The sequence below is a fragment of the Lycorma delicatula genome, chromosome 1, assembly GCF_047948215.1.
Source record: "Lycorma delicatula isolate Av1 chromosome 1, ASM4794821v1, whole genome shotgun sequence".
Classification (NCBI taxonomy): domain Eukaryota; kingdom Metazoa; phylum Arthropoda; class Insecta; order Hemiptera; family Fulgoridae; genus Lycorma; species Lycorma delicatula.
In genome coordinates, this window is record NC_134455.1 from 306,631,399 (window position 1) to 306,655,659 (window position 24,261).

Here is a 24,261-nt window from a genome sequence, read left to right on the forward strand (position 1 = left end):
AGGCAGTTGCTTTTATTCGAATTTAAATGCTAGGTCGTGGATACCGGTGTTCTTTGGTAGTTGGGTTTCAATTTACTACACGTCGGCCTGAATTTGTTCAAGACCATTTACCGGTACAGTTACATTACAATCGCTAATGACTTTAATTGTTGGTGTGAATAAATAAATAAAAATAATATATAAAAATAAATAAATAAAAAGGAGAACGATTAGCCTCAGCTAACATACAAGTAAGAAAATAAAAAATAAAAAAGTATTTAAAAAAGGACTATACGTTATATATATATTGTTTATGCACTAAACTAATGCGGAGTAGTAAACCCGATGAATAAATTTTGAATGTATCGGAAAACTCATTAACTATATGAAGTATTCCATTATTTTTGCTTTTGCAGAAAGATGAATTGTAACGTGATGTTTTTTTCATATTATTTAATGATTTTTTTTATATTTAATTTAATGGCTAAAGTAAAAACGCTAATTTTCATGCATTGTTTTTTTTTTTTGGAGGGGGTGAATATTTATATTTTTTCTTTATAGATTTTTTTTGTTAGATGAATTAATTCACCATATTAAAAGCTTGTGAGTGGGAATACAAAAATCAAAATTTTGTAGCGTATGAAAAATGGATTCGAACTCGTGACTTCCGGATGAAAGGGTGAGAAGCTAATACTTTTTTTCTTTTCTTTTGGATGATTAGTTCACCGTATAGCTTGAAGCTTTTGCACGGGAATATTAAATCGAAATTTTCTAGCCTATGAAAAATGCCATGCCTGACCGGAATTCGAACCCAGAAACCTCCTGACTAAGGCCGAGACACTACCGCTCCGCGACGTATATCGGCATACTCCACTGAAATTGACTTGTTGAAATATTGGCCAATTGTCTGACTCTTACTTTATATTATTTTTTTTTTTTTATTTACATCATCATTTCATATCACCATATTGTGAATATTCACAACGCATCCTAAGAAAGGGATACATTTATTTATCGCTTACTACTTGCTACTTCAGACTCTCTTTAAGATATAATCCGAATAAAACATCACACTGAACAAATCTAGTTAGAGTTGCTTTCTTTGAGAAAATGATGTTCATTATACAGCCAAGCCCTATATTTAACTAAATAAAGGAATCATCTATGGTCTAGACATGCTGATATAATCGTATGATACAATGGTATAATCGATTCAATAAAGAAAACGACGGGAAACTACTTCGTTTTTCATTTTCTAATAAGCCTTTCAAGGAATTTTTATCCCTAATAATAAATAACTATAGAATTTTCGAGAGAGTGACTGGTGTAAATGTCATGTCGATTACATCCGTTTGATTCAGTTATCTAAAATAAGAACATCCGGTACTTACGTATTAACGCCACCGCCGCTACAGCTTTATTTAAAAACAAAGTAATCAATCGGATTTCGGTGGAAAATTAACAGTCTCTTTATTAATTTTAATAAATAGTTATTTATATTTATTTATTTTATAAATATAATTTGACCAAACTTAACCTACGCTCGCTAACCTTGACTAATTAACAGGAGTGTTTTGATTATTTAAATAATAAATAATTGCAATAATTACTGAATTTATTAAATAAATACTCAAAAAATTATGGTGTTAATTAGTCAAGGTAAGCGAGCTTAGGTTAAGTTTGGTTAAATTATATTTATAAAATAAATAAATATAAATAATCATTTATTAAAATGAATAAAGAGACTGTTCATTTTCCACCGAAATCCGATTGACTACTTTGTTTTTAAATAAAGCTGTAGCTGCGGTGGCGTTAATACGTAAGTACCGAAAATCCTTTCACTAAAACTACGTTCATATAAATATATTTTTTTATTGAAATTCTGCTATCTAATAATGGATTGTAAAGTTAAATTTGAATAAGTATTTAAAAAATTAGGAAAAAATCTTCTTATTTTTTTAATTTTATTAATTAATTAATAATATTAATAGACCGCTCCAATTTAACTTAAATTTAACAATTTGTTGCTTTTTCGTTTACCGTGCTCAATTTTTTCGCGTTTTTTCATATAAAAATTACTTAATACAGCATGTTTTTTAATAATTGATGAATAAAACATTAGAGAAAACACACTAATATGCTGTTTTATACTGGTCATTTTAAACATATTAACTTTAACATATATTAGTCAAGGAGAGCTAGCGTAGGTTAATTTCAAGTGAACCAGTAACGAATTGGAAAATGTACTTAGGGAAGTGTGTGTGTGCTGATCATTTATTAAAAAACCCAAAAAAGGTAAGTGGTCTAGGAACGACGGCAGAAATAGACAAGTCTCATTTTCAAAAAGAGAGTAAAGTGGTGGAAGAATTTTTCCAAATCAGTGGATATTTGGAGGTATTTGCAGAGAAATTATAAATATAATCTAACCAAACTTAACCTACGCTCGCTTCGCTCGCTAACCTTGACTAGTTAACAGTAATATTTTGATTATTTAAATAATAAATTCAGTAATTATTTAGTTGATTATTTATTATTTAAATAATGAAAACATTACTGTTAATTAATCAAGGTTAGCGAGCAAAGAGAGAGTAGGTTAAGTTTACTTAGATTATATATATAATTATAAGCAATAATGCTTATATTTTTAATATGTAGAATATGTTAATACGGAGAATGTTTAAAATGGTAATGTATGTTTAAAACGGTATAAAACAGCATGTTAGTGTGCCTAGTATATTATTGGGTTATTTTTGTTGAATTATAGGATTACTGCTGTATTTCTCTAATGTTTTATTCATCAATTATTAGAAAACATACTAAATTAAGTAATCCTTACGAAAAAAAACGCGAAAAAAAGTGGGGTATATAAAACGAAAAATTACCAACAATTTAGTCACTTCAAAGTTAAATGTTATAAAAAATAAAGTCATATTGTCGACAACATGACTTCCTTGTACGCCTATTAAATTATATATGCACATTTTTTAAAATGAAAAGCACAAAATTTTATTTTAAAAAAATTAAAATTTCAACATCCTACGGCTAATCGTTTTTGAGTTATACGAGATACATACGTACGTACCTACGTACAGACGTCACGCCGAAATTAGTCAAAATGGATTCAGGGATGGTCAAAATGGATATTTCCGTTGAAATCTGAAAACCGAAATTTTTCGCGATCACAATACTTCCTTTACTTCGTACAAGGAAGTAAAGAGAATCGAATTTTAGAATGAAAAATAATATAATCTTAAATATTACAAGAATATTTTAATATAAATTTTAGTTTAAAAAGAAATTCTTTGAAATACTACATTTAAAAATTATTGCAAAAGTACCTGAATAAAGTTAGGATTTAGAAATATATATGTACATAATAAATAACACGGTATAGTAGTAATCTATTATTTTAAAATTTTGAAATTTGGTATTTTATTTAAAAAAAAAAATTGTTTTAACTTCAGTTATTTTTATTGGGTATCTTAATTTGAACATTTTGTTTCACTTCGTCTGCATCGTACAACATTCAATTTTAATCCAAAATTTATGTGTTACACAATTGCTAATTATTATTAAGCGCAGATTTATATTTTAAAAGTTAATGTTACTTCCATGATTTTTTTTATATTTAAAAAAAATATTTTTTTTTATAAAATACAAATTGTAATTTTTATTTGATTTTAAATTCTAGCTTTATAATAAACTGAGCTAAGGTTGTGAAAACTTGTGATTTCTTTGGATCTCTTAAATTACAATTTCGGACAAGAAATATAGTATATGCATAATACTATTATTCGTACATTAAAATTTTTAGTTGATTCATTGGGTGTTTTTAAAATGATATATTACTTATATTTTATGTTTAAAACATTAAAAGAATCAATCTTAATTTTGGTTCAAAGAATATGTTAATAAAATAAAATAATGCATTCTAATAAATTAATGGAAAACTAAATCCAATTTTTTTAATCTTTGTCTGTTAAAACATCCAAAAAAAATTAAACAAAAAAATAATATTTTTAAATCAATGCTATTAAATCTAAAGAAAACCCTTTGAAATATATTACGTAAACTTCTAAATTTTCTTTTTTAATTTTTATAATTATAGCTGATTTTTTTCAATGATCATCCTACTTAGTATTCCCTACTTTCAATAATTAATAATGGAATTTATCCGTTCTCTTTTAATCACATTTATTATGAAATTTAAAAAAAAACACAAATTTTAAGATTTACACATTTTAAAATTAAGCGATTACTTAATAATCACTTCTATTATTTTTAAATTCATTTAAAACTAATTTTTATTTCTTTCTTTATATACTACTGATATTATGTGACTCAGCATTCATTTATCTGAAATATTTTTAAGTATTTTTTTTTTAATTTCTAATATACTTAAACTTGAAATTAGGAAATTTATTTTTCTTAGCAGTTCATAAGATTTCTATAGCTTATTTTCTGCTTAATTCAAGAAAAGAATACGAAAAAATTATTTATTATTGATTCAAAATGATTTTCTCTTTTTATATATCGGTAACAAAATTAGTCATTGTACTAATGTATTACTAGATTAAATGTAAATTAAAGATAAAAATTACCTTGGTAATTTTTAATAATAAATATAATAAATTCTGTAATTTTAAAATATTTTCCTTAAAAATGCTCATGATTTGTAATTAAACATTTTTTAATTCACTTTTTGAATGTAAAATTTTATAGAATTAATTTAATTTGAACTAAAATAATGAGATTACTATTATTGAAATTACTACTATAGTTTACGAGATTATTATTACTTCGTGACACTTTTACAAAAAGTTAATTTTACTTAAAAAAATAATTTAATTGCATTTTATCAAAAATAAAAGCAATAGATTAAAACCGGTTGACGATTGATACAAAATAAGTTTTAACAATTTGATTTAATTTTTAAATGTCTTGGTGATAAAATTGATATCAGTATATTTTATTTTGTTCACTACACAATAACATTCATTTTATACGACTTCTCTAAAACTGAACAAATTTTTAATGTTCAGTAACCGGTTTATTTTACTGTACACTTTAGTGAAACTAATTAATCAACAGACCTTAACTTAAGAAGTTAACAGTTCAGGCTTGTTGAAGTCGTAACGGCGGTTGAAGTAAACACTAAACTAGACACATTGTTACGGACAGGCCTTGTTCGTTTTATTTTAGCTGTTCAAAACAACTCCCGCCTCCTGGGCTGCACCAATTCCACTTTGCATAACTGAAATGTGTAAAGATGCCGTCCGACCGACCGCTTATCCTTTTTTTCGACCAGTCTATTAGGAAGATAGTCAACTGGATTACTCTGGTTGAGGATAAATGATCATAACCTGATGCCAAATAATAGATTTTTAATTGTACTTCATGCACTTGGTTCTTCGAGCCAAACAAAAAAAAATGTTTACAATTAGCCAAATACAATCATTTTCAGTGGCACAGATTGTTAACTTTATTTATATGAAGTGACCTACATTTTCATTATCTCTGTAAAAAAATAAATAATTTATAAACTAAAAAATCTGATGTGGACAACGTATGACTTCCTTGTACGCCTATTAAATTACACATACACATTTTTTTTGAATGAAAAGTACATAAAATTGTATTTCATTAATAACTTCTGGTATTTTCTCATATTTTTTATGGTAATTATTTTACAATCACAGGTTAATAATTATTAATAAATCAATAATTTAAATTTTTAAAAAATTTTTTTTAAAAAGAGATGAGTCTGATACAAACAGCTTCCCCTTGTAAGATCCAAATACTCGTATTTCATTTATTAAAATTTTATTTGGCCATAATTCAGGAACCAATGAATATAAATGCTACTTATCATATATCGTAAAAAAGCTATCAGTGAGGGCTTATTACTGCAGTTAAGAAAAAAGTCCAAAACCCAAATGTTTTTGGATTTTGGGCTTTTTTGGACACTTTTGGTTCAGTCGATCCCAATCAAATGGGAGGTACACAACCAGATGTTACACAGTCCTAAATCCAAAATTTCAACATCCTACGGCTAATCGTTTTTGAGTTATGCGAGATACGTTTGACGTATCTCGCATTTTGAGTTATGACGCATTGTTATGAGTTTTTGAGTTATTACGTACGTATGTCGTACATCATACAGACGAGATACAGACGTCATGCCGAAACTAGTCAAAATGGATTCGGGGATGGTCAAAATGTATATTTCCGTCGAAATTTGAAAATGGAAATTTTTGCAATCACAATACTTCTTTTACTTCGTACAAAGAAGTAAAAATATTAAGCTTTATCATATATCATATATAAAGATAAATAGCAAAGCTAAACTATTTACAAATAGTATTTTACACGATGCCTGGAATAAAACTATTATATCAGTATAATGTTACTAATCACTCTTATTAAATTTGTTTCAGTCTCATTTTTAGGAACAATAACTTCCTATACGAAAAAAGTGCCTTTTGTTTTTGGGATCAACAAAAAATTGTTTTTTTTTTTAAATCTGAAAAACAAAAGTATCTTTATCTGACTCGGGTTCCCTTTTATATTCCACAGAAAATCGATATGTATACGTATAAATATTTTCTTTGGTTTCTCACAAAGCAACACTTTTATACCAATTTTCAGAATTCTCTTTCTGAGTAGATATTGAATAAAAACTCAGCAATTTATTAATATAAAATTAAATCAATCAATGTTTCTATGTAGCTGCAGGTAAAATAAAACAAACTGCAAACTGGAAAAAAATTGTTTTTATTTCTTTCATGTACTTACAAAAAAAAATGCTTTAAATATGTTTTATTCCACACAATATTTGTTATAGTTTTACATTAATCGTAAGATCTATTTTTGAAACATTCAATTTTATAATTTATAATTTTTAATTAAGATTTATTATGGAATATTTTTTTTTTTAAATTCATTCAGGTGATAAAATTAACTAAAAAATAAAGTATCATCAAATAGCTTATTTCGTTAGAACCATTTCAAAGTCCACAATTGTAGGAATCATTTCTTAAAAATTCTGGTTGAAATTTTATAGTTTTATATAATACTAGAATTAAAATTTTTTTGACAAAATTTAATAGTAATAAGCGCTTGTCATAATTTTGAGTTTTAAAATAATAGAAATTTTTTTAAAATACTCAAACTTAAGAAAAAAATTAAAAATTATTTAGGTCCTTTATGGACAATCTATAGGAATGTCCCTTTGAATGAAAAACATAACTTTTAGTGTCATTTTTTATTTTTGACACGTTTATGAGATAGTTATGTACGTCTTATGGTGATAAAGAATAAAATTTTCTTGAAAGAATTAAAAAAAAAATTGTTTTTAACTAATACTTTTCATTAAATACTCAACAAAACTTCGTATTTCTACTCATGTGTGCGATTGTATGTATTAGGAAATTATTTTTTAAGGATTATAAATTTGACTTTTGTTGACAAATTATGATCATTTATTTTTGAATTGTTGTCTTTACTGAATTTGAAATTTCTCCTTCAAATATTATTAAAATTATTAGTATATTTTATAGTATATTTATTACCAAACATCGGGGCTACATCGGTTTAGTGACTTCAAAAATAACAAGCACCACATGTCAGACCTACAATAAAGATTGAGAAATTAAATGGTTTCTCTTATCTTCTTCACTGTTAAAAATACTGTTGTTGGCTTCAGCATAACAAGTCCACCGAAATGTCTTGATATTCAACCTTTAAAGAAATACCTTCCTTGTTCATTAAAAGAACTGGAGATGCAATGAACATCATTAATTTCAGAAAACGAAATTCTAAACTGGAAAGGTTTTTCCAATTATTTTTAGAGAATATTCTACTGTTAAAAAAATTATATCTTAAAATTGAACATTCCATACAACTACGAATATAAACTCATTCAAATCGTATGAAAATTAACAGATTTTGAGAAATTCAGCTTCGAGATCTTCCAAAGAATGCAAATTAAATACGGCCTAAGCTGTTATATATGTTACTCAGTAATTTTTTGTTAACAGTTTTATTCTTATACAAAAGATTAATTTTTAATTTTATTTTATTACACCCTTCCCAAATTCAAAATTGATATAGATATTTCAGAATTTGATATCAAAATAAGCAATCTCGACATTAACTGTTGACATATTATATTTATTCTTATAGTTCCTCGTAATTTTAATAGAGTTTATAAAAAACATTGGTAATGGCTAGTAGATGATGACGCCAATGTTATCAGGGGAGTAATATCTTCTAACATTCCATAACCGTAATCAAAAAGTCTCTCTTGAACCTACAAAAAAGTGAACCTAAAAATTTCGCGAATTATTGAAATGAAATGAAATGTAGGACAAATAAAGGGTTATAAATAGTTTTATTCGATTATTCCAGAAATCCGGATAATCTAACGAAAAATAATGACAAGCGTTATTAGTTTTCCTATGGAATAAATAATTCTTAATTTCACTTTCACTGAAAACTAACTACGGTTAGGCCTAAATAGGTGTATAAGAAAAGGAAATGACAAAAGTTTTTATCTAAGATAATACTAAAAAATCTGCCTAGTTCTTTTTATGACTATTTTACACGAGGGGGGACCTGATTACTATTTTTTTTCCTTTTCTTTTTTCCTGTTTAGCCTCCGGTAACTACCGTTTAGATAATTCTTCAGAGGATGAATGAGGATGATATGTATGAGTGTAAATGAAGTGTAGTCTGGTACATTCTCAGTTCGACCATTCCTGAGATGTGTTGGTTAATTGAAACCCAACTACCAAAAAACACCGGTATCCACGATCTAGTATTCAAATCCGTGTAAAAATTACTGGCTTTACTAGGACTTAAACGCTGTAACTCTCGACTTCCAAATCAGCTGATTTGGGAAGACGCGTTAACCACTAGACCAACCGGGTGGGTTCTGATTACTATCTACCTCAAAATAATCCTTCTCCCGAACTTTTGTATTTTTAAACTTTAGGAGATTCTACGGCAGAAAATCCATCCATACAAAAAAATGTCCATTTCTTTGTGTATGAGTATTATCATATACTTGATAACTTCTGTTTGGTTTTTATATCTCATCAACGGTTTAATAAAAAAAAATCTTCAAATTTAGTGAATTGTGTATTGAGGAATTGATTCTGTTAATCAATTCTAATAGTCGGATAAAAAATAGTAATGTAATATGAAATATAACAAATACAATTTTTTTATTAAAATATTATGAAATCATCCCCATCTCTAAAAGTTTTACCCTAAAAGACTTTTTTTAATATTTTAATCTACTCACTTGAAAAATGTTTAATTGTTATTTTTCTCTAAATCAGGTTTTTTAAGATAAGAACAATCTTCATCGTAATCAGGGGGTTTCGTGGCAACATATCCTTGTCTTACAAAAAAAAGAATTTCACCTTTGTAAAATTCTATTTTCACATCTATCGAATTAAATTATTTTATTTTTATATAAGTCGTACCGGGTGGAAATAATTTCTAACAAAGAGCAAAGGGTAGATTTAAAAAATTTTTTTTTGTTCTTATAGCTCAAAATGTTATTATTTGTTGAGTTTTTTTATCGTAGAACAGAATGCTTTAGCCCAGCGTTGAATGTGTAGTAATTTGTATTAATTTTGTGCTGGTTTAACAAAGTTTTCTAAAACAATTTGGATTTTCTTTTTTATTTAAGATCACCGTTTTTTTTGTTTTTTTTTTTTTATAATGACACAAATAATAAATAAGGAAATAAATAAAATTCTTAGAGCAATGATTACTATTTATCTTAGCAGTGGATAAGGGATAATCAATATACATGACCCCCGAAAATTCAAGACGACATGAATAACTATTATCAACATGAACAAAATCTACTTTATCATCTGAAATAATAAAATCAAACTTTACATGGAAATTATGTTTTTTTCATATATATATATATCAGACAATTTTAAAGTCTAAACTAACTTTTTGTAATAAGCTAATAAGAAGCGAAGCCTTTAATCGTGGCAGTGAAGGCTCATATCTACGTATCTACCCCAAATCCCGGATGACTGAAATAAATGATACCTTTACGAGGTGAATTTATACCCCATTAGGACCCACTGTATAGTCCCATTTATAAAAGGATAATTATCAACAAAAAGAAACTCTTAAAAAACATATTTTTTATAATGAAAATACTTTATACAACTTCTTAATCCTTATTATCAAAGAAATTTAATAAAATTTTTGCTTATCTTATTCTCTTAGATAAAGATTTATAATAAAAAACCTTAAAAGAAATATCCTTACGCGATAGAAAATCCAAATCAATACTCCACACTTTTAAAATACATTTAACTCCCTCTGTATCTCATAGAACAATCAATCACGCTCCAATACATCAATTAACAAAAATAACATTGTGTAGTTCAAAACACGTTCGCGAAACATGCACCTCTCTTTTGTATTGTGCCAACGAATTACTGTGACGATAGAGAAATAGTATGCGGGATATGTGTACAAGTTAATTAAGAGATTAGATACCTAGAATGTATATATATATATACACTATATATATTTTTAATTAGACATAACTTAATTATAACCTTGCATAATACAACTTCATAAATTTTATTTTATTACAGAACTTCATATTTGAAAAATATAAATTATATATTATTTATACATAGTAACAATAAGCTGATGCCCAATAAAAGTTACTATGATGGATGATAATGAGTTTTATAGAGCGTGAAAAATGCTAAGCTTGACCGAAACTCGAACCCAGAACTCCTGGAAAGACAAAGACGCCACCAACTCACCATAGAGATCAGCAAAATTTGTTTCAATAATATTAATAATGATAGCCCAAAATCATTTGTTTAATAATTAAACAGTATTAACAGAAGTTAATACTACTTCTTAATCCTTATTAACTATCAGAGAAATCTAATAAAATTTTAGCATATTTTTGTATTATGTTTTTAACAGTAAACATAAATCATTTATTGTTAAGCATCCGAATAGTATTATAGATCTGAGCATTCTGAGACAAAGGTCATCAGGTGTGTTTCAAGAAGTTCAGCTGTTAATTTTTATTGAAAGTCTTAAGACTTGCCTAAACGTCGTAAAAATAAAAGTCTTAAATTAAAAAAGACACTTCTCATTTTCTAAGATTACGTTAAATATCTTGAGAACGAGTGCGAAATTTTGAAAATTCAAACGATGATGTAATCAGTAAGTTGGAACGAATTGAATAGGTGTTTAGTTATACTGGCTACATCCAAAGAGTGTGAATCAAAGAGAACTAGCTAATCACTAAACAAATGATGGGCAAATTTTTAAAATTCAAAAGTAGTTGGGTGAAAGCGGTCAGGGAAGGCAATATCATTAGAGTAATAAAGTTGATAGCAAATATTCTATTTCTCAAATGTAAAAGACAAGGGAATTATGAATAAACACCACGACACCGAATACGTCTCAATCGATGTCTTAATACTGACATTGGTTTCTGGAAAAATGTCTTATTACTAATTATTTCAAACGAACTTCAATTGTGTACGTTAAATAATTTTTTATTTTGCAAATACGTGTCACACAACAAGATCTGTTTGAAGACGATTGTGTGCTTCATAACTTTCTTTCCCGAAGGCCTGATCAAGAACGTTACATGATGGGTTTCTGGGCGGAAATATCGGTAATATTTCTGCACGAAATAGTTCAAATTCTGAACGGAAATGACAGCGGTTGAAGAGACTTGAAGCCGATGAAACAAAATAGTTTTTTTGCGGTTGATGGGAGCAGAAAATAGTCGAAAATAACCCTTGTTAGTGTATTATGTGATGTAATAATAATGTCCTATGAAATACGGTGTTCTAAAAAGAGAAAAGAAACGAAAGTGAAAAAGTAAAAAACGTTTTTTAATAGACAAAAAATAATTACAATATTTTTCATTTTTACAACTATACAAAAACACAATTAAAATACTCGTACATAAATTTTTTATTTGTTATTATTAACATTTTTTTTAATAACAAGAATATATTTAAAACAACAAAACAAAATTATTCACTATAATTACACTATTGCATATAATAGAATATTGATGTATATGATAGTGCTATGAAATATTATTTTACTATAAAAAGCACAGTTAGAATACATAATTTTTATTTTCATTTATTACGAAAAATTTTAGAAAACAAAAAATACAATTAGTATATATATATATATATATATATATTAATATAATAATAATATTAATATATATTCTAAATATTAATGTATAGGGTTAACCAATCAACTATACAAACTTACAAATTAAATACATTACGTTTCACTTAGAATTCTCTAAGCTTCCTCAGGTGACAATGCACGTTCATACACACACATCACAAAAAATTCTCTTACTTATTAAGAAATTAACTGGTCTATTCCTCTAGATAACAATATTTTATCCCCATCGTTTCCCCAATACTTATAGCAGGGATAAAAAACAAAGAATTAAAAATTAGAGAAAAAAATTATAATCGCTGATTAAGAAAATATTACTATTTAAATTTCGGTAAGAAAATATTATTCATATTTTTCAATTGTAACTAACGCCACATATTAAACATTTGAGCAAAATTTAAATTTATTGGAATTGAACGTTGATATAGTTCAGTAGTATACCTTGTATAAATATTTTTTACTTTTTCGGATACAGCTACATATTGCTGCAGCAGAAGAGTTAAAAAGGGAAAATATAGAAATCGAAAAAAGTTTGAGTGTCGGGGTTTTGTAAATTTCGACGTTCCAAGACTTCCTTTATCAAAAAGCACAAACTTTATAGAAATTCCCGGAAGATTTATGTATGCATAAATAAAAAAATACAAAACATAAAATATATATAAACGTTAAGTTCGTACAATTTTGAGCTTTATTACGATAAACTATTTATTAAATTATTTAAATTCCAAAGTTTTATGACAATCAGGTTTAGAGATGAGGTATTATTCAAAATTAATTCTAAACAGTTTTTGCCTTAGATCTCGAAAACCTTTTGACAGAAATTTGGCTATATATTTTCCAGCTTTGGCCTGATTTCCAACCCCCATCGTACGTTTTAGCCTTGTTAAATAACATTGCACAGAATCGGCCCGACTTTTGAATTAAATTATTATTTAAATAAATAAACTTTTAATCCTCCTTCTCAAAAAAAAAAAATACAAAGGAGCTGAATAGAACCCGTACTTAAAGAAGATATGTGAATTTTTTTAAAAACGGGGTCCCACAAGACCACCCGGCTTAACGATTTAAATATAATGTTTTGAATTTTTTTACAATTTCCGATTTCATATCTCTTCCTTCAAGTTGTGACCGTTAGAAATGTTACTGATATACTTGTCCAGTAACGGGATCAAACTGAACCCAAATTTGTGTAGAAAAGAGGTATGATGATTTTTTTTTTACTAATTATAGTCTAAATAAAGTATAATTTTGATAATAAACACGCTATTTAATCGATGGGATCAAGTGAGAACCAAGCTGCAAACTTTGTTGATCAAAGACTAATGTATTCTTGAAAACGTCATTACCTCATCAGACATCAATTTCATCGTCACACTGAAAATATGTAAAAACATTGTTGGCATATTACTACTATTCTGCCATGATGATTTTAGTTGTAAGCGAACTAATTTCTTAAAGTTACTATTTTAAAATAACGTTGAGTAGTATGTTTCTGTATAATGAGAAGATCTATTATTATTAGTTATTATAATACCGAAAATTCAATTTTATTTAACTTGTACGACGACCAAATTATTTCGAATGTTCTTTCGTGGTATAGACCTATCGATCGCATACTTTCCCCATAAAACATTTTTCAGGTTGGAATGTGAACATGTACTCAACGGTATATATCTATTCCTATTATATATCCATTAGTATAGTATTACATATGAATAATGCCCTGTCAGTATTTAACGGAGGCCATTTTTATCTTCGGAAGAGGAATCTCATCTAAAATAATATCTATTCCTTCTTAAATGAAGCTTTCTACATAATAGGAGTAAAATTAAAAGGTTGTACATCTTAAAATAATTTCTCGTTATTTATTTAAATTCTGTTTCTCATAAATACACTGCAAAATTAAATAAAAGTTTAAAGGGCCTTCGTTATATAGAAGATGTTCCAGTATTGTATGCATATTTTCAGTAATAAATGTTTATTTGCTTGTCCCGTATGCGTCCTGTACCATTCGTCCAATTGTGATGAGACTTTGGTGAGTTGTGCGCACGCTGACGAAGGTTTCTGAATTAGTTTGGACCCGCCAGATGGCGTTGAGGTTAAGATATTTCGAAAAGTTGTATTTATGGTTCGATTTGGCTCATATTCAGAAGATGTGTGGAAAGAAATACCTCTGCAAAAAATGGACCCGCTAGATGGCGCTGGGGTTGAGATATTTGGAAAAATTGCACTTACAGTCCGATTTGGCTCATATTCAGAATATATATTAGTTAACTGAAAAGAAAGATTTTTTGCAAAAAATATACTCGCTAGGTGGCGCCAGTTTTGAGATATTTTCGAAACAAACAAATATACAAACAGACTTTCTTCTTCTATATACATAAAAAGCAATGTTAGTATGTGTCCGTTATAAACTAAAATACTACGGGACTGCTTTACACGTGGGAAAAAGGGAAATAATGAAAAATAGGAAAAACGGAAAAGGGGAACAGGGAAAAAAGGATAAAGTGAAAGGTTAAATTTTGTGAAGTTCCGTAATGTTCAGTTTATAATGTTTTATCTAACTTGTTTTTAACTTCATTTAATAGCTAAGCATTGCCGGGTCTGCTTGTTATAAATAAAAACAAGGGAATAGCTTTAAATCTTTATATATATATATATTTCTGTGTGCGTGTGTATGAAAGTGAACTTCTCCTAAACGGCTGGACTGATTTTGATGAAATTTTGTGTGTGTATTCAATGGGATTCGAAAATGATTTAGATTCACAATTTGGTGCACTGGAAAATGTTTTTTTAATTAATTTTTTATTTATAAGTAGTTGTTGATTTTGGAATGTTTTACATGGGATCCGGCAGACTGCACTACCATCGCAGTATCGAATATTCAATAATATTCTATTTTAATTTTAGTTTGTCCCGAAAGTTGATGTTGCGATCAAATTGAGAAAAATATTTCGTAATTTTGTGTTATTATTGTGTTACAAAAAATCGCGAGAAAACAGTTTTTTAATAAATAAGAGGCTAATAAATCAGATGGAAATGTAAACAAAGCAAAACCAATCAGATCAATGCAAGATGGCCGCTGTCAAACACAACGACCAATCACAAAGAGCCCGTATGGCCGTTGCAATGTAAACAAAATCACAACTGGTTAAGTGACAAGTAGGCAGCACTGCGATCGCGTTTAGAATTGTGCGCGTATTGAGAAATATTATATTATTATTTATTTAAATAACGTTTTAAAGTGTAATTAAAAAATAAACATTGCGCAAATTTGTAAGGTACAGTATTGCAGTGAAAATGTTTTTTTAATTTATTTATATATTGTTGATCTTGGGATGGTTAAGGTTCACAATTGGGTCTGGTAGGCAGAGCTGCAATCGCGTTTTAGAAGTTTTTTTTTTTTATTTTTGGTTTATCAGTCAAACCCGGTAGTGGTGCTGCGATCGGATTCTAGGAATTTTTTTATTTTGTTGCTTTTTCGCATATAAGTTACTTGCGTCGTAGCTTAGTGTTGTTCTTACATTAAAATTCGTCTTTAGAGAATAGTTTGAATTAAATCCGATAGTGCTGTTGTTTTGCCATTTGGATTTATTTACATTCTGACTTTTATAAATTGAAAGGTTAAATTTTGTTAAATTGCTATAATGTTCAGTTTTTTAAGGTTTTATGAAACTTTCAATTGTTATCATTTAATCTGTATGTATACTCAGATCTAGCAATAGCGAAGCATTGCCGAGTCTGCTGGAATTGCGCGCTTATTGAGAATATTATATTATTATTTATTGAAATAACGTTTTAAAGTTTAATTAAAATATGTACATTGTGCAAATTTGTAAGGTGCAGTATTGAAGTGAGTATTTTACATGAATTTTAATGATGTGTATACACGTGCATTCAATAACAATCAACTTAACCTACAAATTTAAATTGTCAGTTCTCATTTGATTCTATGCTACTTATGAAGTATTGAACGGGTCTTTGAAAATAAAAATTTAAGTTTGTAAAATAAAATAAATTATAACATTTATAAAATTAAAATATAAGTTACTTATAACGTAGTTTAAAGTATATTTAAAAAATTGAATTTGTGTTTTAGTTGATTAATTTTATAAAAAGTTTTCTAAAATTATTTTTAATTTACAATTATCTAAAATTTGGTAAAATAGATGTTAAAATAAAGAATGAGAAAAATGATAAAAATTTCTCCTAAAATTTTAACTACGTTGCTTTTTTACAGTGCTTTAATTTTTTTATTAATTGATTAATTAAGCTGTTACATGGTTATGAAACATCAAAATTATTAAATTTAAAAAAATATGTAGGAGGTACTTTTTTAGAATGATATTAAGTGAAAATTAGTAGTAATATGGATGAAAATTTTTATTAATTACACTAATTATTAATTTTACGACGTTTCGATTTTTTAATTCAATTTTCATCGGACATCTCAATATTTAGTGAAAATAAATATTAACCATACTACACATAATTAATCAATAAACCCATTACAATAATACAACAATCACAAACTGATAATATCATACTAATAGTCATTTTAATGAAATTTAGAACACATTCCTGCTAATTTTAATTTAATTAAGTTACTTATATTTATGTGTGTGCATTTATTACAGAATAATGCCGCGTCAGGACAACGTCTGTCGGGTCCGCTAGTATATTTGTATAATTTTTATAGTTGTAAGATTAGACCTCAAAGCATGTCCTAAAATATCAAATTGATTAAATATATACATATAATATTTTATACATAAAATATATATTATGTACGAGGGTCAATTATCCGCAATGTAGTTATAAATTTTATTGCAATACGAATAGGAAACTTACATGTACATCATTTTTCAACATAGTCCCCTTGCATTTCAACGCATTTGGTCCATCCTTGCAGAAGCTTCCTGATGCCCTCATAAAAGAAGGTTTTCGGTTAAGCTGCGAACCAGAAATGCGCCGCTTCTTTCACTGTTTCGTCCGAGGTAAATCGATGGCCCCTTAATGTCTCTTTGAGTGGACCAAACAAGTGGTAGTCAGAAGGCCCAAGATCAGGGCTATACGGAGGATGAGCCAGTACTTCGAAGTTGAGTATCTGGAGCGCTTCGGCAGTGTGGGCAGCAATATGTGGACGGGCATTGTCGTGCAACAACGCAACATCTTTCGACAGCAGTCCTCGGCATTTGTTCGAATTGCAGGCTTCAGCTTGGCAGTCAGCATCTTACTGTAACTCGCACAGTTTATTGTTGTGCTCCTTTCACTGGGCCTTGTGAGTCCCAAAAAACCGTAAGCATCAGTTTTCCTTCGGATGGTTGGGTCTTGAACTTTGCAGAGCGAATTTGGATGTTTCCATTCCATACTCTGCCGTTTACTCTCCGGCTCGTAATGATGGATCATGTTTCGTCACCAGTGATGATTTTGTCTAATAAGATTCGTTACCATAGCGATCCAAATGTTTTTGGCAGATGTCCAAGCGCGTTTGTTTATGCAACTGTGTGAGCTGTTTTGGGACCCATCTTGCACAGACTTATGAGTAGTAACATTTCCCCTTGACCTCTCAGTTCCAGGATGGCGTAAGTTCTGCCCCCATCCCCAAGAGCTGGGCAGTCAAGCATCATGTGTTTGTTCGACTGGACCTCCCCGCAGACGCACAGCTCATCAGCTGCCAGGCGGAACCGGAACAAATATTGGTTTAAATTCACGTGGTTGGAGAGCACTTGAGCTCCCCCAAATTCTGTATAAATCTGTACAAGAACCTACCCTTAGTCGTGGCGTGCCATTCTTGCTGCCATGCATCCATCGTGAGGCTGTAGAGCCTCCTCTGTAGGAGGGAGATGGGCAACTGTTCAAAATTTAGAACCGGTGCACTGCGATCACCGTTCCGCTCCGGTTCTGGCTCGGCTCGAAACCGCATCCCAAATGCTTCGGCCTCCCTACCTCTTCGCAACTTCCACATGGCTGCCTAGAAGGTTGTTTTAAAAACACTAGTGCATACAATTAAGGCTCTGCGCTGGGCACTCCTTAAATTTTGAATAAGTGCTCGATTTGTGTCCAAGCTATGCGCCCAAACGGACGCAGCATAAGAGGTCATACTTTCGAAGACACCTCGGTACACCATATACAAATGACAGCCCGTAATCCTTCCAAGCAATCCTTCTAAGCTTGTGCATCACAGAGACGGCGTCCGCCGTTACTTGCCTAATGGGGTTGCTAAGAAGCAAATTTTCATCAAACAAAACACCTATGTACTATTTTGTTTTTTGACATCAGGAGAGATAGCAATTAGCTCTCCACTGAAAAAGACTTGCGGAATAAAGGGGTCCCGCAAGTGAGAAAAGACTACACATTTTGTTTTCCAAGGTGAAAATGTAAAGCCGGTAACCTTGGACCAAGCTTCAAGACGAGATACAGAGTATTCTGCAGTAATCTCTCCGCTGTGGCTGTTGAACGGGATGCAATATATACATATATATAACAAAATCATCAGCAAATAAAGAACATGAAACAGGTGTCTGCACATATTTAGTAATACTGTTGATGGCTATAGAAAATAAGGTGGTACTTAATACACTTCCTTGAGGTATAATATATTATATTATTAGTTTATATTATATTATATAATTAATAATTAATTAGTTTAACACACTAATCAGAACCAAGGAAGTAAAAATCACTGTCAGTGATGATAGAACTAAAATCAATTAACTTATATCCAGTGATAAAGTACATTAATATTGTGTTTAATTTAAGTAAACAAATTTTTGTGTATTTGAACCAGAGTGAATTATTATACGACTGATGCCATAACAGCCAGTCAGTAATAACTAACAAACCCATCTTGATGACATGAGTAGTAGTTTAGCAGAAGTTTTCTTAGTCGTCCCTTAATATCATCTTAATAATCACTTAATACATCCCTTTTAATTTAGTTATCTCTTAATATGGAAGCATGTGACTATTAAGTCATCTGACCTTTCAACATATGTATTCTTTCTCTGATAGTATTTGAAAACTTAGTATTCAGTGCTCCAGCACCTCACATAACTAGAAGTTGTCTGAATTCTTCAGAAGATACTAAAAATAGTGATGGCTGAAACATGGAGTGATGGCTTCATAAAGTTTTGACTAACAAGCAAGAAGGATGTTATTTTAAGAAATAGTATGCTGATGTAACTTAATGTTTTTGTTTATAAAATTTGATCATTTGTTAAAAATTATAAAATGTAAGTATTTACTTACATTTTTAGAATAAACTAATAGCTTAAATATTCTGTATCTTCTAATTGTAATACAAACAATAAAAAAAGGAAATGAATTTGAAAATTCTATTTAAAAAAATGTTTAATACAGATAATTTTATATAATCATTAAACATATACTGGGTGGTCATTTGAAAAGTTACCAAATTTTTTATTCAACAGCTATCAGTACCATCATATTTCTTCTTGCAGGCTTGTATACCATTCTCAGGGTGAATCTTTTTAAAATTATTTTCAAAGAGATGGAACCCACCCTTCCACACACCTACCCCCAACTCAAAAATTGTAAGTGGCAGTGGCAGAATTTAATTGACAACCCGGAAAAAAACATGAATTTTGCTAAATGCTAAAAAGAAAATTAAAATCCACCCACCCCTTCGCTTGGTAGGTGCAAAAAATCATCTGGGAAGTACTTTTATTAAATTTCAGTTCAACAAAAATAATTATAAAATTACATGATATTACTTCTTAAACCATTTGAAATAATCATAATATCTGGATTAAAACTGTGAAAATAATTTTTTTTAATTACTACCACAAAATTTTGCCGTTAAATATTTTCTAAATTTTCAGTGGTTAAAAACTTATTTTTTTTATATAAGACGATGTAGCTTGTGACAACTCATTGGAAGGGGCTTTGAATGACAAGTAATTTAGTAGAAATAAAATAAAAACTGGTACTCTAATATTTAAGTAAAATTAAAAATGTGGTTTTTTAAGTTATGTTGGAATACATTGTTACTGACCGAAAGCATTAGGTCTGAAATCGTTCGTTCTTCTTAAAAATATGATTTTAGGTTTCTCCTGTATTGAAAAAATGTACCATCAAACATAGCATTATAATATCAGATAAACATACGAAAAACTAATAATAAGGTACCTACTTCTTTGCTACAACATGTAAAAAAATTGAATACCTTGTTATAACAGGTTATAAATTTCTGCCAATTATTGAGATCTTAGTTCCAATGGTGAATTTTTGCAAATTGTTTTGTTTCATATTGTTTGTAATTGGTGGCAAAAAGTATTTATTGTATTTATTTTATCATGTTTTATTTAAGTTGTTGTGTTCTTTAGTTAAAACTGGCATTTGGTTTGTATTATTGTTCCACCATTAGGCCTTTCATTTTTTGTCTTTAGTAAATTTGTCTCGCTAAAATGGCTCACAATCTGGAAGAAAGACATGAACTAATTTTTACATACAGAGAGAAAAATAAACGTGCTAAAAGTATTACTCAAGCGTTTAATGAACAACATCCAAATAAAAATGTTAGTTTAGATTACTAACACATAATTTTGTGTTAGTAATCTAAAAAATAATTTTCACAGTTTTAATCCACAGATTATGATTATTTTAAATGGTTTAAGAAGTAATATATGTAATTTTATAATTATTTTTGTTGAACTAAAATTTAAAAAAAGTACTACTCCAGATGAGTTTTGTGCACCTACCGAGCAAAGGGGTGGGCGGATTTTAATTTTCTTTTCACCAAATTTCATTATTTTTTTCAAGTTGTCAATTAATGTAATTAAATGCTACCATTGCCACTTAAGATTTTTGAGTTGGGGTAGGTGTAGTGGAAAGGGTGGGTTCCACCCCAAGAACGGTACACATGCCTGCAAACAGAAATACGATGGTAGTGATAGCGTTGAATAAAAAATTTGTTAACTTTTCAAATGATCACTTGATATACTCAGCATCATTAGCAGCTGTTATACATTATTTTAAATTTTCAGGTAATAAATATTCAAAAGTAAAAACAATTTTTGGGATTAGATCTCATCAACCCTGTCCACTTGATACATTTGTTGTTACTGTGTAATTAAGTATTCCATTTGGTTAATAACTTATTCCCTATAACCTCATTGCAATGTTGATGCCCAATCTTTCATTAAAAAATAAAAATAAAAAATTTAACTTGTCATCTTAATTACTGTATATTATTAATACGAAAAAATTTGTATTAGCTGCACCTCTATAAACCATAGTAAACTAAACTGAATTCCATATCCAAAATCAATCAGGAGTTAGGTAGGAATAGAGCATGATAAATGAGAATATGTACACCTGTAGCATAACATCAATACGACAATTCATTCTACAGAATGATAAATTTTTTTTCTAAATAACACAGTCAGGTAGACAGTATAATTTTTGTTTAATGATCTTCACTTAACCTACCTAGTAATATTTGCAAAAAGTCACCAGAGGGACTCTACACAATAAAAACAGATTCATCAAAATCTATCATCTGGTCACAAGTAAAGATGTAAAAAAAAAACAAATGCATTGAATTGAGAACCTCCTCTCTTTTCCACAGTCAATTAAAAAAATTCTGAAAACCCAGCTCTGTGGTTTATCTTTTACTGAGTTACTTTAAAATAAACTTTTACTTTATAATAAAAAAAAGGGTAAAAAGAAAACAATTATGATGACAGGATCCTTCAAACTGAAATAGCCTTGGAATTTCAAGAATAATTTTTAATATTTTACAAGTTTTATTAATCTACTTTCACATTAGTATGTACCTTGTGTTGATTGCAAGAAACAGTGGAAGATAAATTTAAGTAACCAGTTGCATTAAAATCATCATTTTGGAAGTACTTTATGTTATTAGGAATAGTTTAACTTCATGTACTGCTTTTAGAATGCATAATCAGCAAATAATTACAATCCAAACAATTAATTATAAAATAAACAGTAATGTTATTAAATAATCTGTTTAATAGCTTTTGAGTTATGATTTTTTATAGCTAATTCGCTAAATTACAGTAAGGCAGTTCGTACGTTTTGTGTAGTTTGAGGTCATTCAATATAACCAACAATTGGATCCCAACAACAGAAGCATATCAGTGACATTCATACCCAAACCAAAATAAAATGAACTATACTTTTAATTTGATTTGAACCTGTATGTTACAGCAATCACTAACCAACTAGCCATCAACTGACACAGCATTTAAGGACCGGAATTTTATTTTTTTTTTTACTTTTTGGTATTTGCAGTTTTTATATTGCTATGTTCAGAGAAACAGGATTAATAATATTTATAAACACATATTAGTAATTCAACAGCAATATAAGCTCATCGACTAACTTACCGTAGTTTGTCGTCGCCTTCGACTGCTAGAATGATGTATATCTTGCCTGGAATGCAGAAGATCTTTGTCTATAGTTAATGCTTGCCAGCTTGACAGCCGGCGATCCATTTCCTTTATCAAAAAACAAGCAAGTTTTTATTAATTATTTAACATAAAATAAAATATCACAATTAAGACCATTAAAATTAATGTTTTGGTTACGTGTGACATTTATTTGAAACAAATTTCAGTGAGAAGTTCATCAAGAAATTATTAATGCAGAATATAAAAAATACCATTAAAAATGTTTCATTTAAAAAAAGTTAAATCACAGAATGTAACAACAAATAATGTCTAATCACCTAGTTTTTTTGTTTTTTTTTTATATTAACTTTTGCTTAGAGGTTGATCTATAATTTCATTGTCAAGCTTTAAAAACACTTCAATCCAAAAGTATTGAATTTCTTTATAATATAATTTTCCTACAAACACTAATCTTTTCCAGGACAAAAATGAATTTTTGCTGATAAATAAATGATTAAAAGAGCATAATAATTCCCTATATGTTAAAAAGAAGAAATAAGCAAATACCATTTCTTGTGTCTGATAAGATAAATATTTTTATACTGGTGAAATTATGCAAATCAAACAAAATTAGTAAGCAGTGATATTGCTGGCCTTTACCAGCACTTGCATGGCCATAGAATTCAATCCTTTGACACTTACAAAGTAGAAAACTTAATATGAGTTTTACTTATTTCTTATCTACTTAAATCCAACAGTACATTAAAAGTATACTCTACTAAGGTATCATATATCATCATAATCACAAACCAATCAAAATGCATGCAATATTTTGCAATTTGAATAAAAAATTATTTTTTAAATTTCCTCTCTATCCTTATAATAAAGGTTCAGTCAAAGTATTTTAGGGAATAATAGACAATGTCATCAAATATCTTGTTATTTCTTAAGGCTGTGCAACTGTATTCAAATATTTGATTATTATTATAGTATGTTTCTTTTATTTACGCCATTTGGCATATGCTAGATGGTAATTTTATTGTTTTAAGTTAGATTTTTAATATTGTATTTCATTGTGATATTATTTTATTTAAGGAATATTTTTCACTATGATATTTCGCATTTTAATTGTTGATTTTATTTATTTTACAATACTATTATTTAATTTTTAAGTTCAATTTATTAATTTTTAGTACTATTATTTAATTCTTTGGTCTTGTTAGCGCAAATTGTTTAATATAGTAATACTGTATCCTGGCGCTCATAATGACACTTTATTTTGCACCCAGAAAAAATAAAAAATGTAGTAAAATTTGAATACTGTTTACACTCTGATAACACCACATACAGAAAAAAAGTTAAAAATTGGAGGCTTTATATTGAAACAATTTAAAAATTAAAGAGGTCTAGCATCTAAGGGTGAAATTAATCTCTCTAACTAGAATGTATCATCCTGTGTTGAAATTAAAGTTAAAAGTATTAAAGGTGAAATTAAGACACATACTTCCCAGTTTCTTAAATTGGAACTAAGGTGTCCCACAGTCAATCTTAGGTCACATATTCTTTCTGATTTTTCTCAACTAACTGAAGAGAAATTTTCTATTGCCAGGAAAATTCTTTATGAATCTGTTTAGATAAAAGTTCAATTTTTTCTTTAAAAATTGCAGATATTTTTAGACAT

At 28.6% G+C, this 24,261-nt stretch overlaps 1 protein-coding gene across 6 annotated transcripts in view; it reads right to left on the reverse strand.

The window, feature by feature from the left end:
- The window catches only part of FipoQ (F-box/LRR-repeat protein FipoQ), a 78,844-nt gene that overhangs the window by 51,818 nt on the left and 2,765 nt on the right, over nucleotides 1-24,261 (reverse strand). Inside the window, exon 2 of one of the 6 annotated variants that reach the window (XM_075380670.1) lies at nucleotides 22,578-22,688. In XM_075380670.1, the coding sequence (XP_075236785.1) occupies nucleotides 22,578-22,688 (111 nt within the window). Of the gene's footprint in view, nucleotides 1-5,072; nucleotides 5,221-10,281; nucleotides 10,426-22,577; nucleotides 22,689-24,261 lie in introns of those variants that run through there. The other 5 variants (XM_075380690.1, XM_075380700.1, XM_075380708.1 and 2 more) reach the window with 5 other exon arrangements.